A 12271-nucleotide genomic window follows, 5' to 3' on the forward strand; every position below is an offset into this window, starting at 1 on the left:
ACTGAGCTGGCAGGAAAACAATCTGGCAAAGCGCAGTGTCTTCTGATGCATCATTGAGTTGGATCACCTCAGCTAAGTGCCTGCAAGCATTACAGCTTCAGAATGCAAATGCCTGGCCAGAAGCAGCACATAGAGAGCAAGACCCCTCTGCTTTTGGTAAGAGGTAGCTATTACTGTAGATGGCTAAGTTTGCCTTCATCTTCAGTTTAAGTGAAACAAATGGTATTCTGAAGGACACCTATAGAAAACTGAAAAGTGATTGCACAATAAAGGGAACAGAGAGGCATGATATTACACAAGGCTGAAACAGTGTTTCAATCCATTTTGCTTTATGAACTTTTGTTTTATTTCACAACTGAAAGTCAGAGTATTTGCTTAAAGCTTACCCCTTCTATTTTTGGAAGGAACTACCTCTACCCAGCTGTCCTGGTTTCGGCTGGGATAGAGTCAATTTTCTTCCTCGTAGCTGGTACAGTGCTGTGTTTTGGATTTAGGATGAGAATAGTGTTGATAACACACCAATGTTTTAGTAGTTGCTAAGCAGTGCTTACACTAGTCAAGGACTTTTCAGCTTCCCATGCTCTGCCGACTGAGAAGGCTGGAGGTGCACAAAAAGCTGGGAGGGGGCACAGCCAGGACAGCTGACCCAAACTGGCCAAAGGGATATTCCATATCATGTGATGTCATGCTCAGTACATAAACTGGGGGAAAACTGGCTGGTGGGGCCGCTGCTCGGGGACTGGCTGGGCATCGGTCAGCGGGTGGTGAGCAATTGCATTGTGCATTACTTGCTTTGTCTATTCTTCTTATTATTACTATTATTATTAGGATTTTATTTTATTTCAATTATTAAACTGTTTATCTCAACCCACAAGTTTACTCACTTCTACCCTTCCGATTCTTTCCCCCATCCCACCGGGGCAGGGGGGAGTGAGCAAGCGGCTGTGTGGTGCTCAGTTGCTGATTGAGGTTAAACCACAACACCAGCCACCATCTAGCTCAGATTGCTACACTTCTTGGGAGTTCAGGTTTTTTGTTAGTTTGTGGTTTGTTTGGGTTTTTTGTTTGTTTGTGGGTTTTTTTGTTTTTAATATAAACAGGACACTAGAGAGGGTTTATATACACACACAAAAGGCCACCCACTGAACAGCTATATCAATGAAATGTTTATTCCTCCCTAGGTTAAAGAGTCTTAAGAAGTTGGGAGCACCAGCCTGCTACTCTATATTCCTCCTACCATATCCTCAGTGTCTTTCTTACAGAGCTCTTGACAAGTCAGTGAGAGGAATTCAATAGCAGGCACTACCAGGAGTAAGAGAAAGGAAGTCTTCATCTGCCGACTACCAGTAGCTTCTTTGCAATATTCCCATATTTCCTGTAACTGCAGGGTTCATCTTGATTTCTCCTCAAACCAGCTAGCACAAAGGTAAAATAGATGCAGTTGTGGTTAGTTTCTGTTACCGTAAATTCCAACTCCGAAGAACGGTGACCGAAAAAGGAACTAGTTCTGTTTTTTTTTTAAGAGTTTCAAAAAGCAATAAAACACTGAATTGTGAATATTCACTATGCAGATTAAAAGAAACACACCACAACCTGTGACAGGCAGATGTGTACGTTCACAGGAGGCCCTACCCCACCTTCTCTGAGTTCAAAGTATAGTAGAGACAAGACAACACCAGCCAAAAGCTACAAACTAAGAAAAGAAATTAAATTTTGGATCAGGCATTCATTAACCAATGACTTAAAAGGATTTAAAAAGTTCCTGGATTATGTTCAGAGACACATTCTAAGCAGTAAACAGGAGACTTTCTCCCTTTTGCCATACCTCAGATTTCAGCAGATTTAGTCCTCCAATAGCTACCTGGTAAGACTCTTCTTTTTGCAACAATGGGTAAGCTAGTGCTACAATATAATTTCAGGAGATCAAGTCAAAGCAAGATTCCTCCAAGCCACCACTTGGATGAACCCTTCCCCAAAGCTCAACTAGAAGGCCACCACCGTCCCTCATTCAAGTTCTTCTCATGCTCACTTACATCGGGACACCAATAAGTTCCCTTGATAACTGCAGGAAAATTTATACCGGAAAACTGTCACTTAAATACACTTCTTCACAGAGTAGAAACAGAGTAGCTAGCTTCCCCATCCCCCAATAAGTAAGAAAAATTTGACCTGCTATATTTGTGCTCAAGTCAACAAATACAATGGTAAATGACTAAAATACCAAACTACTTTTGTCCTGCAGGGAAAATCCAAATTACTCACCCTGTTATACATATATCTAAGCATGAAGTCCAGCAGAAAAGATTTTCCTTTGCGGAAAGCTCCTGCTACAGACACAACTACTATGTTAAGATCCTTGATGTGTTCCTGAAGCAAGATTTTTTCCAATGCTTCTTCATCTAATTCAAAGTTATGGTCATCTTCATGAGCAAGAACAATCTGTATGGGGCGCGGCTTATCCAAATCCACCTCATCATCTGAGTCTGGCAGGGCATCTGAGTCAGGTAGGGCATCCTCCTCTTCTTCTTCCTCATAATGCTTACCTGCAAATTGACAGGTTACAATACATTAGTAAGTCAGAGCTTAGGGCACTAGACATTTCTTTGAAGTGAAGCCTTGAGCTGGACTTTCATTCCCAGCAGCAAGAGCGATGTTCTTGGGAATGCACATGTGCAGACAGTGAGATCCAACAGCAGTTCCCTGTCCATTTTCATAAGCTTTGCGTATAGTCTACCTTTCAGATATTCATCATTCTCTATGTTTTAAGAAATCACAAAAACTGGTTTTCAGCATCAAAACCCCTTTTAAAGGCTTCTTAAGTATAAATTCCATTAAAAATCAAGGACCTTTTCTCCCTTATCTGGAAAAAATTAGTTTAAAATAAGCTCCAAAGAGGACCAAAAAAGGCCATTTTTACACCACCACCTTCTTATACTACTGTAAGGGAAAAAAAAAAAAATAAATGTTTTCTGTCAGTTTTGCTTGCCAACATGTACAAGCAAGACCACTGATCTAGTATATAACCCCAGGATTACATACATCAGCTGATGACTAAGTTCCTCTCTAATTCCAACGCTTTACACCTGTTTCAATTCTCAATACAGCACAGACTTCAGAGCACCTATTCACTACTTGCAAGGGGATAAACACCTGAGCATGTGCAAGGCCTAACACTTCTAGGATAAGAAAAACAAAAACCATTTAAATAGTTTCTGGCTTCATACTCTTCCTATGACGCATTATTAAGCAAGATTTAATAACAGTAAGTACCAACTCTTTTAAAGAGTTAAGAGAATATTTTATACACAATTTAAGACTCAATACCCTTTCAGGATCAACGAGTAGCTGAAAGAACTATAACTCAGATGAGATTTAAGTTACTAATGAATGATAAATTAAGGTAACATGGCCCTTCAGACATACAGCACAATAGTACCAATATCCTATTTTCCTGACTTCCAGAATTCAGGAGTTACTGGGTTAGAGGCCTAAAAGAAAAACCAAACTGACCTGTTGTGCTGGTTTTAGCTGGGATAGAGTTCATTTTCTTCATAGTAGCTAGTATAGGGCTATGTTTTAGATTTGTGCTGAAAACAGTGTTGATAATACAGAGATGTTTTCATTGCTGCTGAGCAGTGCCTACACAGAGTCAAGGCCTTTTCTGCTTCTTACACCACCCCACCAGCAAGTAGGCTGGAGGTGCACAAGAAGTTGAGAGGGGACACAGCCGGGACAGCTGACCCCAACTGACCAAAGGGATATTCCATACCATACGATGTCATGCTCAGCATATAAAGCTGGGGGAAGAAGAAGGAAGGGGGGGGCATTTGGAGTGATGGCATTTGTCTTCCCAAGTAACCATTACGCATGATGGAGCCCTGCTTTCCTGGAGATGGCTGAACACCTGCCTGCCCATGGGAAGTAGGGAATGAATTCCTTATTGTGCTTTGCTTGCATGTGTGGCTTTTGCTTTACCCATTAAACTGTCTTTATCTCAACCCACAAGTTTTCTCACTTCTACTCTTTCAATTCTCCTCTCCCCCATCCCACCAGGGGGGAGTGAGCAAGCAGCTGTGTGGGGCTTAGTTGCCAGCTGGGGTTAAACCACAACACCTGTCCAAGATTAAGTCTCCTCTCTTGTTCAAGTACCACAACACTGAAGTTCGTCCCACAGCAGAAACGAACTCTACCACTGGCCTGATTCCACTTTTGCTATCAAGCATCTGGAAGCATTTTTGTGCTTACAGAATTGTCTCCAACTCCAGATTTACATTTTGCCATATTCTATCAGAACCCCATGTGCACAAACCTGATTGAGGCACCTTCCTAGCAGTTACTTATCCGGGAACATCACTGTATGAATTTAAGTACACTGGACTGCTAGTCATGCTTGCATTTCCAAGCACTGCTTTAATGAAGACAAAGAAGCAGCCATCTCCAGTTACTTGATGCATTGCATGCAGGTATGTTACATGGTCCCCATGCTTCCTGTGGAAGCAGCCCAGAAGCAGTGATCTCTTGCAGGATGTGTCATGAGGCACCATGGAACACACCACAGTTTAATTCATTCATGGCAGAGACCCTGCCAGTACCCACAGGACCTGCCCAGTCATTCCTGCCAGACTTTGCATCCTAGATACCATCCTCAGCAAAAGACTTACGAACAGTGCTCCAACACACTCTGTTTTGTGGGTATAATGAGACATTTGAGTTATTACCATGAACTTGAAAAACTGGTAACATGGTGACCTTGGCGTTTTTCCAGCAGCTGTCTCTTTAGCCAGTTCTGACAACATTTCACTTCATTGCAAATCAGAGAGGACATTTCCATTTCCAAGCATCGAATCTGTGCTGCCTCAAAGGCCAGTGGCACTAAATCTTAAAAAAAAAGGTTTGAATATATTAAGCTAGTGCAGTACTTGGTTCATACAGGAAGTGTGAATGCTTAAATCCTAAGCAGCTAGAACTGAACTCCAACGTTATCCAAGTGGGTGGGCAAAACAGCCCCTAGCATCACCCTAACTCAAACTGGTTGACAAAGCAGGCCAAAAAATTCAATTGTACCAGCAGGCCTGACAACTAGAAGGAGTAACTTTAAAAAGAAAAGCTGTCAACAGGACAGCAAACTATACAAACTACATTGACACAACATTGGTCACCACTTCAGAAGAAAAACTCTCGCCTTTGGCCTAAAGCTTTTGTATTCCCAGAAATTAAACAAGCCCTCTTTTTTTGAAAGAGTTTACAAAACACGTTTTGCCCCATATAGGTAGCATCCTTTGTAAGCCAGAAAACTTGGGAGGTGAGGTACGAAGATTTTGACAGTCAGAAAGAAAGCCTTCAGCATCACAGCCTAGAAACATAAAGGGAGCCATTCTATTGATAAAAGCATTAAGCTTAGATAGCTTCAAGAAGAGACACCTGTGTTTTAGCAAACATATATTCATACAATGTATTGAAGCCTCTGCTTCTACATATTCTCCAGGCAACAAGTTTAACTTGATTACTTAAAACAGCCTTATATTCTTTTAAACACATACTTCACTTCAGCTGCAGTAAGGTATCAGTTTTGTAAACTAAGGCAGACTGTAAAAAAGTCTGAAGCAACATCTGCAACTTCTCTTCATTCACTTGAAGCCTGACATTAACCATCTTTTCCTACCTGGAAGTCATCAGAACCTTAGCAGACCTCAAAGCGCAAGTTGTAGCAGCATTCTTCTGCCAGTGCAGAGCATAGCCACCCAAAGCCTCTTCAAGCCAAGAAGCTTTCCAAACAAACAAGTAGAGTGGTCTTTTATCATTAGTTATTTCTAAACAAGCAGATTCTCCCTATCACAAGTAGATAGTATTATCAAGAGGTTACACAAAATATGCCCGTTAAAAGCTCACAATAACTTATTAATAGTATTCCGCACCCCTGGAGCTCACTTAGCTCAGAGGAGACAGGAGAGAAGATTCATCTTAGGCCCTATTCAATTCCTATTAGATTTCACTTAGCAGCAGAAACTAGAAAGTCAAGTCCCAGAGCATCAAGTTGGGTTTTACTTTGGTTTGGGTCAGTTTGTTGGGGTTTTTTTTGACTAGCCAGCCTAATATATCTGAAAGCTCCCAACCTACTTACAGAAAAGACCATCATTGCCATGAATCAAGCACTTTAGAGGGTGGAGAACTACAGTGTTGACAGCTGTGAAGGAAACTTGATCCATCCAGAAGAGCTGGTTTGATAACTTCATGCTCGAGTTGCAGAGAACACCCTTCCCTTCAAGAGACTTTGAACTAGTTAGCACAAGTGTCCTGGTTTCGGCTGGGATAGAGTTAATTTCCTTCCTAGTAGCTGGTACAGTGCTGTGTTTTGGATTTAGGATGAGAACAATGTTGATAACACACCGATGTTTTAATTGTTGCTAAGCAGTGCTTACACTAGTCAAGGACTTTTCAGCTTCCCATGCTCTACCGACTGAGAAGGCTGGAGGTGCACAAGAAGCTGGGAGGGGGCACAGCCAGGACAGCTGACCCAAACTGGTCAAAGGGACATTCCGTATCATGTGATGTCATAGGGGAGGGGGGCGGGCCGCTGCTCGGGGACTGGCTGGGCATCAGTCAGCGGGTGGTGAGCAACTGCATCATGCATCACTTGTTTTGTCTATTCTTCTTATTACTAGTAGTAGTATTTCATTTTATTTCAATTATTAAACTGTTTTTATCTCAACCCACAAGTTTTCTCACTTTTACTTTTCCGATTCTCTCCCCTATCCCACCAGGGTTGGGGAATGAGCGAGTGGCTGTGTGGTGCTCAGTTGCTGACTGAGGTTAAACCACAACAAAAAGTTAAGCATGTTAACTGTAAAACAAGTGCTACTGCTCATCCCAGCAGCATAATCAGCATATGCTAACCTGTCACGTGCGCCTAGGCAGATGTCACAACCTTTTTGGTCCTTTATACTACCTCCTGGCTGCTTACCCTGTTACTCTGGCTAGTCACTGTCTCAGGCAGCACTGGAGTACTTTGGAAGCCTTTCTAGGCAGCTTCAGCATCCTGGGCAGAAGGATCACATCCCACTTCCAAGAACTACTTTCAGAGCAGTGTCTCAAAACAATGGTTAGGACAAGAAGTCCCACTTCACAGTCCAGTTTTCTGCAGAAGCATTGTAGTAAGTTCTGTAAGTAGTTCATAAAATAAGCGTGCTGATAGCACTGTCAAGTCAAGCCAGGAGTTAATGAGATTCAGAACATGAAGCCCTACTTCTTACTCCCCCCCGGCCTTTTCTCACCTTCCCCAGCATGGTCAGTGTACTACTTGAAACTCATAATTTAGGTGGATTTGTCCTAAAGCCCAGTCTAAGGACCACAAACTGCTCTACATTCTTGCAATAGTCCAGTTCCAGCAAATCAGGCATAGGAACGGATGAGGACTAACTTTAGAAGAGGTGGTGTGGTGTTCACAGAATGACCACCCCTACACTGAAGCGTTTCTAGCCAACTGGAGAGTAATTTGAACTTGCAAAGCTCATGGCAGCCTCCCTATATAGGTCTCCATGACAACACATTCAGTACTGCTACAGAAGCAACCAAAGCAACAGACTTTTGTTGTTTTGGGGGGGTTTGTTGTTTGTTTTTTGTAGTGTCTCTTAACACTTTGAGAAGTCCAGTTCCATCCCAGTAACGGGGTTATGGACCCAGCACATCCACCCCATACATTCACACTCAGATAGTGATTTTTTCAGAAGCATGGCTGATGGCTCCTTGCACTGCATGCAGAACAGCCAAGCAACACTGCCTCCTGCCAGAGTACTAAAGACAGGCTGGTAGATTCATCCAACTCACTCACAGGGTTGGTCTCAATGCTGCTGGAAATCCCCTTGTGCACAGAAGACTGGACCTCAGGCTTTTAGTACATACAGAAAAGTTCTCGTCTGTCAAAGCATACGGCACTAGAGCTTGTAGCACAGTGTTGCAGGCCCAGAAAAAAGAAAAATGTAGCTATGGCTTTCAAGAAGTTCATCTGATCATTGAACTACTGAACTAACACACTCGACTACAGTCATATCTACCACTCTGGCTGGAGCTGATGCAAAAATATCATCAACTGGACTTGCCCCTGAAGTCTGCCGTCCATTCAGGCCTATTGCTATAGCTGTTCGCTAATCACTCCCTATTCCATTTTGGCTTCTTCCAACCTGAATCATTCAATTAGAGCATGTGAGCTAATGCACAGTTCTGACTGTGCATAATCACTTCCTAACGCAGGTCAAACAGGCTAGGAGATACAAGAGAAGCAATACTGTACAGCAAGACGCAGAAGCAGACAGACTTGAATGGAAGCAAATATAGCCAAGAGAAGCTACTACCACCCAGTTTCCCCTATAAGCTCTTCACTCCACTCAGCAACAAATACAGCAGGACTACTATTGACACTCATCAGCTAAGTATCCAGAACAAGCACCACTTGTTGAAATGCTAAGCCAGATTTTGAGAACAGTAGCTTCTTGTGTATGTACAGACAATATTTCAACTGAACAAACTCAACTAAATAACCCGTTTCTTAAAGTATGAGGTAAAATGAAAAGCTAATTCCTGCTTTCCCTAAGTACACAGCTAGCAGCTGATGACCTATTTGTCCTGCAGTGTAAGAACATGGGAGTGACAACAGTCAGCTCAAGCTGCATGTTATGAAAATAAGAGACAGCCTACTTTAAATGCAAGTTCCTCCCTTTAAGCACATTAATTGAAAGAAAGTACCAACATAGTCACCTTTACATTTCAACCCAAATACAGCTTGAGCTCATTAAACACATCATTCACATTCTTTCATAACAAAAAAGCACACGCTAATTGCTAAACTCAGTTGGTTTTAAATACAGTATAGGTTTCTGATCAACAAGCACTGAATGACAACTACTAATTGCTTCTCTGGACAGTGGGTTGGACACAGACAGCTGCACACAGATGCAGCACATTAAAATAAATTTAAATCCCATTTGCTTTTTAGTGGCTTAAGACTAGGATTATGAATAAAGACTAAAGAAGTCACTTTCATTACCGTAGATGGCTCTCATCAGTACTCCTTCCATTGCTCTATCACAAGGAGTTACAAAGACTTCGCTCTATGTCTTCAAGCTGGTAGTCTTAGTATCTTGTTTGCACAGAAACCTGCACTTTGCTAGAAGTCCAACTTTAAATCAAAACTTCCAGTACCCCTAGATACTTCAGCTCTCAGCATCCCTGAACTCTTTTTGCTGGTGCTCTACAGACACCACAGGTTTGCGTCCATACAAAAGCAATCTAAGTCTCCCCCTCATAGTTCAATACAGATGCATGATAGGTTCCCCCACACACATGAATGGTAAAGCAAGCTGAAGTGGGCTACACTAACCTCAAACCATCTGGCTTGAAATCTTTTTCTACCTCCATGGCCTGAGGGAGTTCACAGCTTGAATCAAAAGCTTAAAATAAGTTATCACGAGGAAACTGCTGCACCACATTTAAATGTAATGCATTCTCTCAGAGCTTCACCTAGGAAATTTTCCTTAGAAAGGAGACAAACTGTTTAAATGTTTCTCATTTTGGCGTAGTGAACTGAGGGAAGTGTAGGCATGTGTGAACTGAGTTCCAGAGCATAGAAAAAAAAATAGGTTAACCTTCAAACCTTATTTGGACAAGGTAAAAAAATCTGGCACATCTACTGGAAAAAAAAAAAATCACTAGATTTAAGTCACAAAATCATCCTCCCCTTTCTCCAGCAGTCCTACTCCATGCAATAAACTCACAGCAGGACCCACATGAAAGCTATGGGGCTGCCACAGACCTTAATGCATCACTGCTTTCCTATTGCTGAATAGCAAATACTGCCAAGTAGCTCGTTTTAAGGCCAGAAATAATTAAATGTTTTAAATATTTCAGCTATAAATAGGACTGATGAGCTAAGTTGCAAAGACTTGTTTGGATATCCAGTAAGATTGACAGCGGAGGGGGGAAGACGCGTTTAACTGTTTCTTCAGGGCAATGGGATGTTAAGGGACAGATCTAGAACTGTTACATAAACTGTGAGCAGAAGCACAAGTACCTGAAGCTACAATTCTGCCAAGGAAGGGGAAAAAGAAGATATTCTTATGACCTAGATACCTATGAAGCTCATAACTAACCAAACAATAGGCCTGTCTACTCCTGAAGTGCTTTAAATTGCTTCTCTGTTGAATGGTCTGCATGCATGCAGGAGCAGACAGCTCTCCCATAGCTAAGCAAAATACTGATAAACTGGCATTTTGCGTTCTCCATTTAAGGGGACAGAAAAGCTAGAGGGAGGCTTCATTATAATGAAGAGGTGCTGCAAAAAAGTCAACCCTCAAATTCAGCTATTTTCAGCAAATGCATATAAGTAAGAAAATACCAATAAGCAGAGACTAAGACAGAAACAGCACACTTTTTAATATATATATATATAAATAAAAGGATTGCTTTTCCGAAAGTACATCATGAACTTAGTAAGACGTTTCTCCATAGCTACAAGGAAAAACTTGGAGGGTAGGGATAGCGACAAAGCATGCTTCTCATCCTTCTTCCACTCTGCCTAAAAACCACAGCTATTATTAGCACATTCACTGAAGGACCTAACAGGATCTCTACCCACAGTAAGGTTTACCAGTACTTTTCCAGCCCCCTCAAAGAATGCTGCTTTAGAATACTAAGACTAAGGCAGATGAAAGCACTGAAAGGTCTCTTCCTTGCCTTTTCTCCCCCTTCTTACCAGTCCCCCAGGTTCTTGAGGATGGGAATGAGAATACACTCGATCTGAGAATACCCTAGTTCACCATGGACTCTGGAAATGGCAAGTGAAAGCTCTTCGTGAACACTGCAGCCTAACTGGATCCTTGCAGGCCACACAGATTTAAACTAGGCAGACTTTTGCTTATATTTCACAGTGATTTTATTTAAGGTTGTTGCTCACCCAAGAAGATTCAGTCAGTATTTTCTAATTGGTTTAGGTCATAACTACATTTTATGTACCTTGTATGTATTCCTCATGCCAGCAGCTGATAATTTAAACAACAATCAGCTAACCCAAACCAAGATTTTGAATGAGAAGGATAGGAAGAAAAGAATAAGGCAAGAGATGCCAACTGCAATTACCTCACATTTGATCTTTAGCAGCCAGAACAGGTTTAGTCACCCAGCTGCATCTGTACCATGGCCACAGAGGAGCTCAGTAGCAAGCAAAGCAAGTGCTCACTTTTGCTGTACAGGGAGGTATGCCAAAGGGCCAGTTTTCATACTCATTTCCAGGATAAACAAGCTGTCAGTCAGGAACACCAACAAGTTTAAGGAAACAGAGCGAGCCAAAAAGGCTTTAGTTTTTCCTTTTTGACCAAACCATGCTTCTAACAATCTGAAGCTTCTAATCAAAAGTGACCTTTTAGCCCAACCTCCAACTCGGCTTCCCACCTCCCTTTAAGTTCCTGCAGCTAAGAGAGCCTCACATCCAGCTTTTCCAGCACTGAACTCCATAGTTGTGTTTTAATAAAAAGTTCTACATTTCATTTCAAAGAATAAAGAGCAGTACAGGGAGAGACTGGGTTTACCTTAAGAAACTGCCTTCTGTAGATCTCATAGGTAGCAAAACTGATACAGTAACAACCTTCAGACACCTTCAGGGAGTATTTCAATTTCTCCTCCCTCTCCCTTCTCAACTGTTCTTAACCTGGTAGTGTCACTAACACACCCATGAGATGAAAGGGAAGTGTGACTGGGAGAAACAACATGTGCCAACACAATTAAAGCCCAGATCAACGACGTGAATCAAAACAGGAAAAGCACCCCACATAAGTCACATTTAGAGAGAACTGAAATCAAAAAAACAAATCACATTTTGCATGTGTTCACTTTATCTCCACTGGAGGAAGAGATTTTTCTCACACACCTATGACAAAAGTAGTTTTCATCGCAGTCCCTGCTGCTAAGCACATATAGAAAGAGGTCTGGGCTGCCATATCACTTTCCTGCAATTAACCCATAATAGTTGATACAGCACCTAACCATGTCCATATATTTCAGAGCCCCACACCTACTCTACACAACTCCTGAGTCTCTGCCAGGCATCATTTCTGTTGCTGCACAAAAGTCCCTCGCTAAGGCAACAGCTCAAAGTATATTTATTCTGCCAACAGGACAGTGACAGTAACTGCCTCCTCCTCTCTCCCCTGTTGCTTCTTCAAGCCTGTTTCAGTAGCACAGCTGAGTCTTAACCACCCACTCACACAAGGGCTCTCCCACTCTT

At 42.0% G+C, this 12271-nt stretch overlaps 1 protein-coding gene across 2 annotated transcripts in view; it reads right to left on the reverse strand.

Moving 5' to 3' along the window:
• Nucleotides 1-12271, reverse strand: part of ATL2 (atlastin GTPase 2) — a 38282-nt gene that overhangs the window by 21416 nt on the left and 4595 nt on the right. Inside the window, exons 1-2 of one of the 2 annotated variants that reach the window (XM_009333714.1) lie at nt 4719-4760; nt 2263-2543 (exon numbers count right to left, since the gene is read on the reverse strand). In XM_009333714.1, coding sequence (XP_009331989.1) covers nt 2263-2543; nt 4719-4743 — 306 coding nt within the window. In that variant the 5' untranslated portion in view covers nt 4744-4760. Of the gene's footprint in view, nt 1-2262; nt 2544-4718; nt 4761-12271 lie in introns of those variants that run through there. The other variant, XM_009333715.1, reaches the window with a different exon arrangement.

This window comes from Pygoscelis adeliae, unplaced genomic scaffold, assembly GCF_000699105.1.
Source record: "Pygoscelis adeliae isolate BGI_AS28 unplaced genomic scaffold, ASM69910v1 Scaffold621, whole genome shotgun sequence".
In the NCBI taxonomy this organism is placed as follows: domain Eukaryota; kingdom Metazoa; phylum Chordata; class Aves; order Sphenisciformes; family Spheniscidae; genus Pygoscelis; species Pygoscelis adeliae.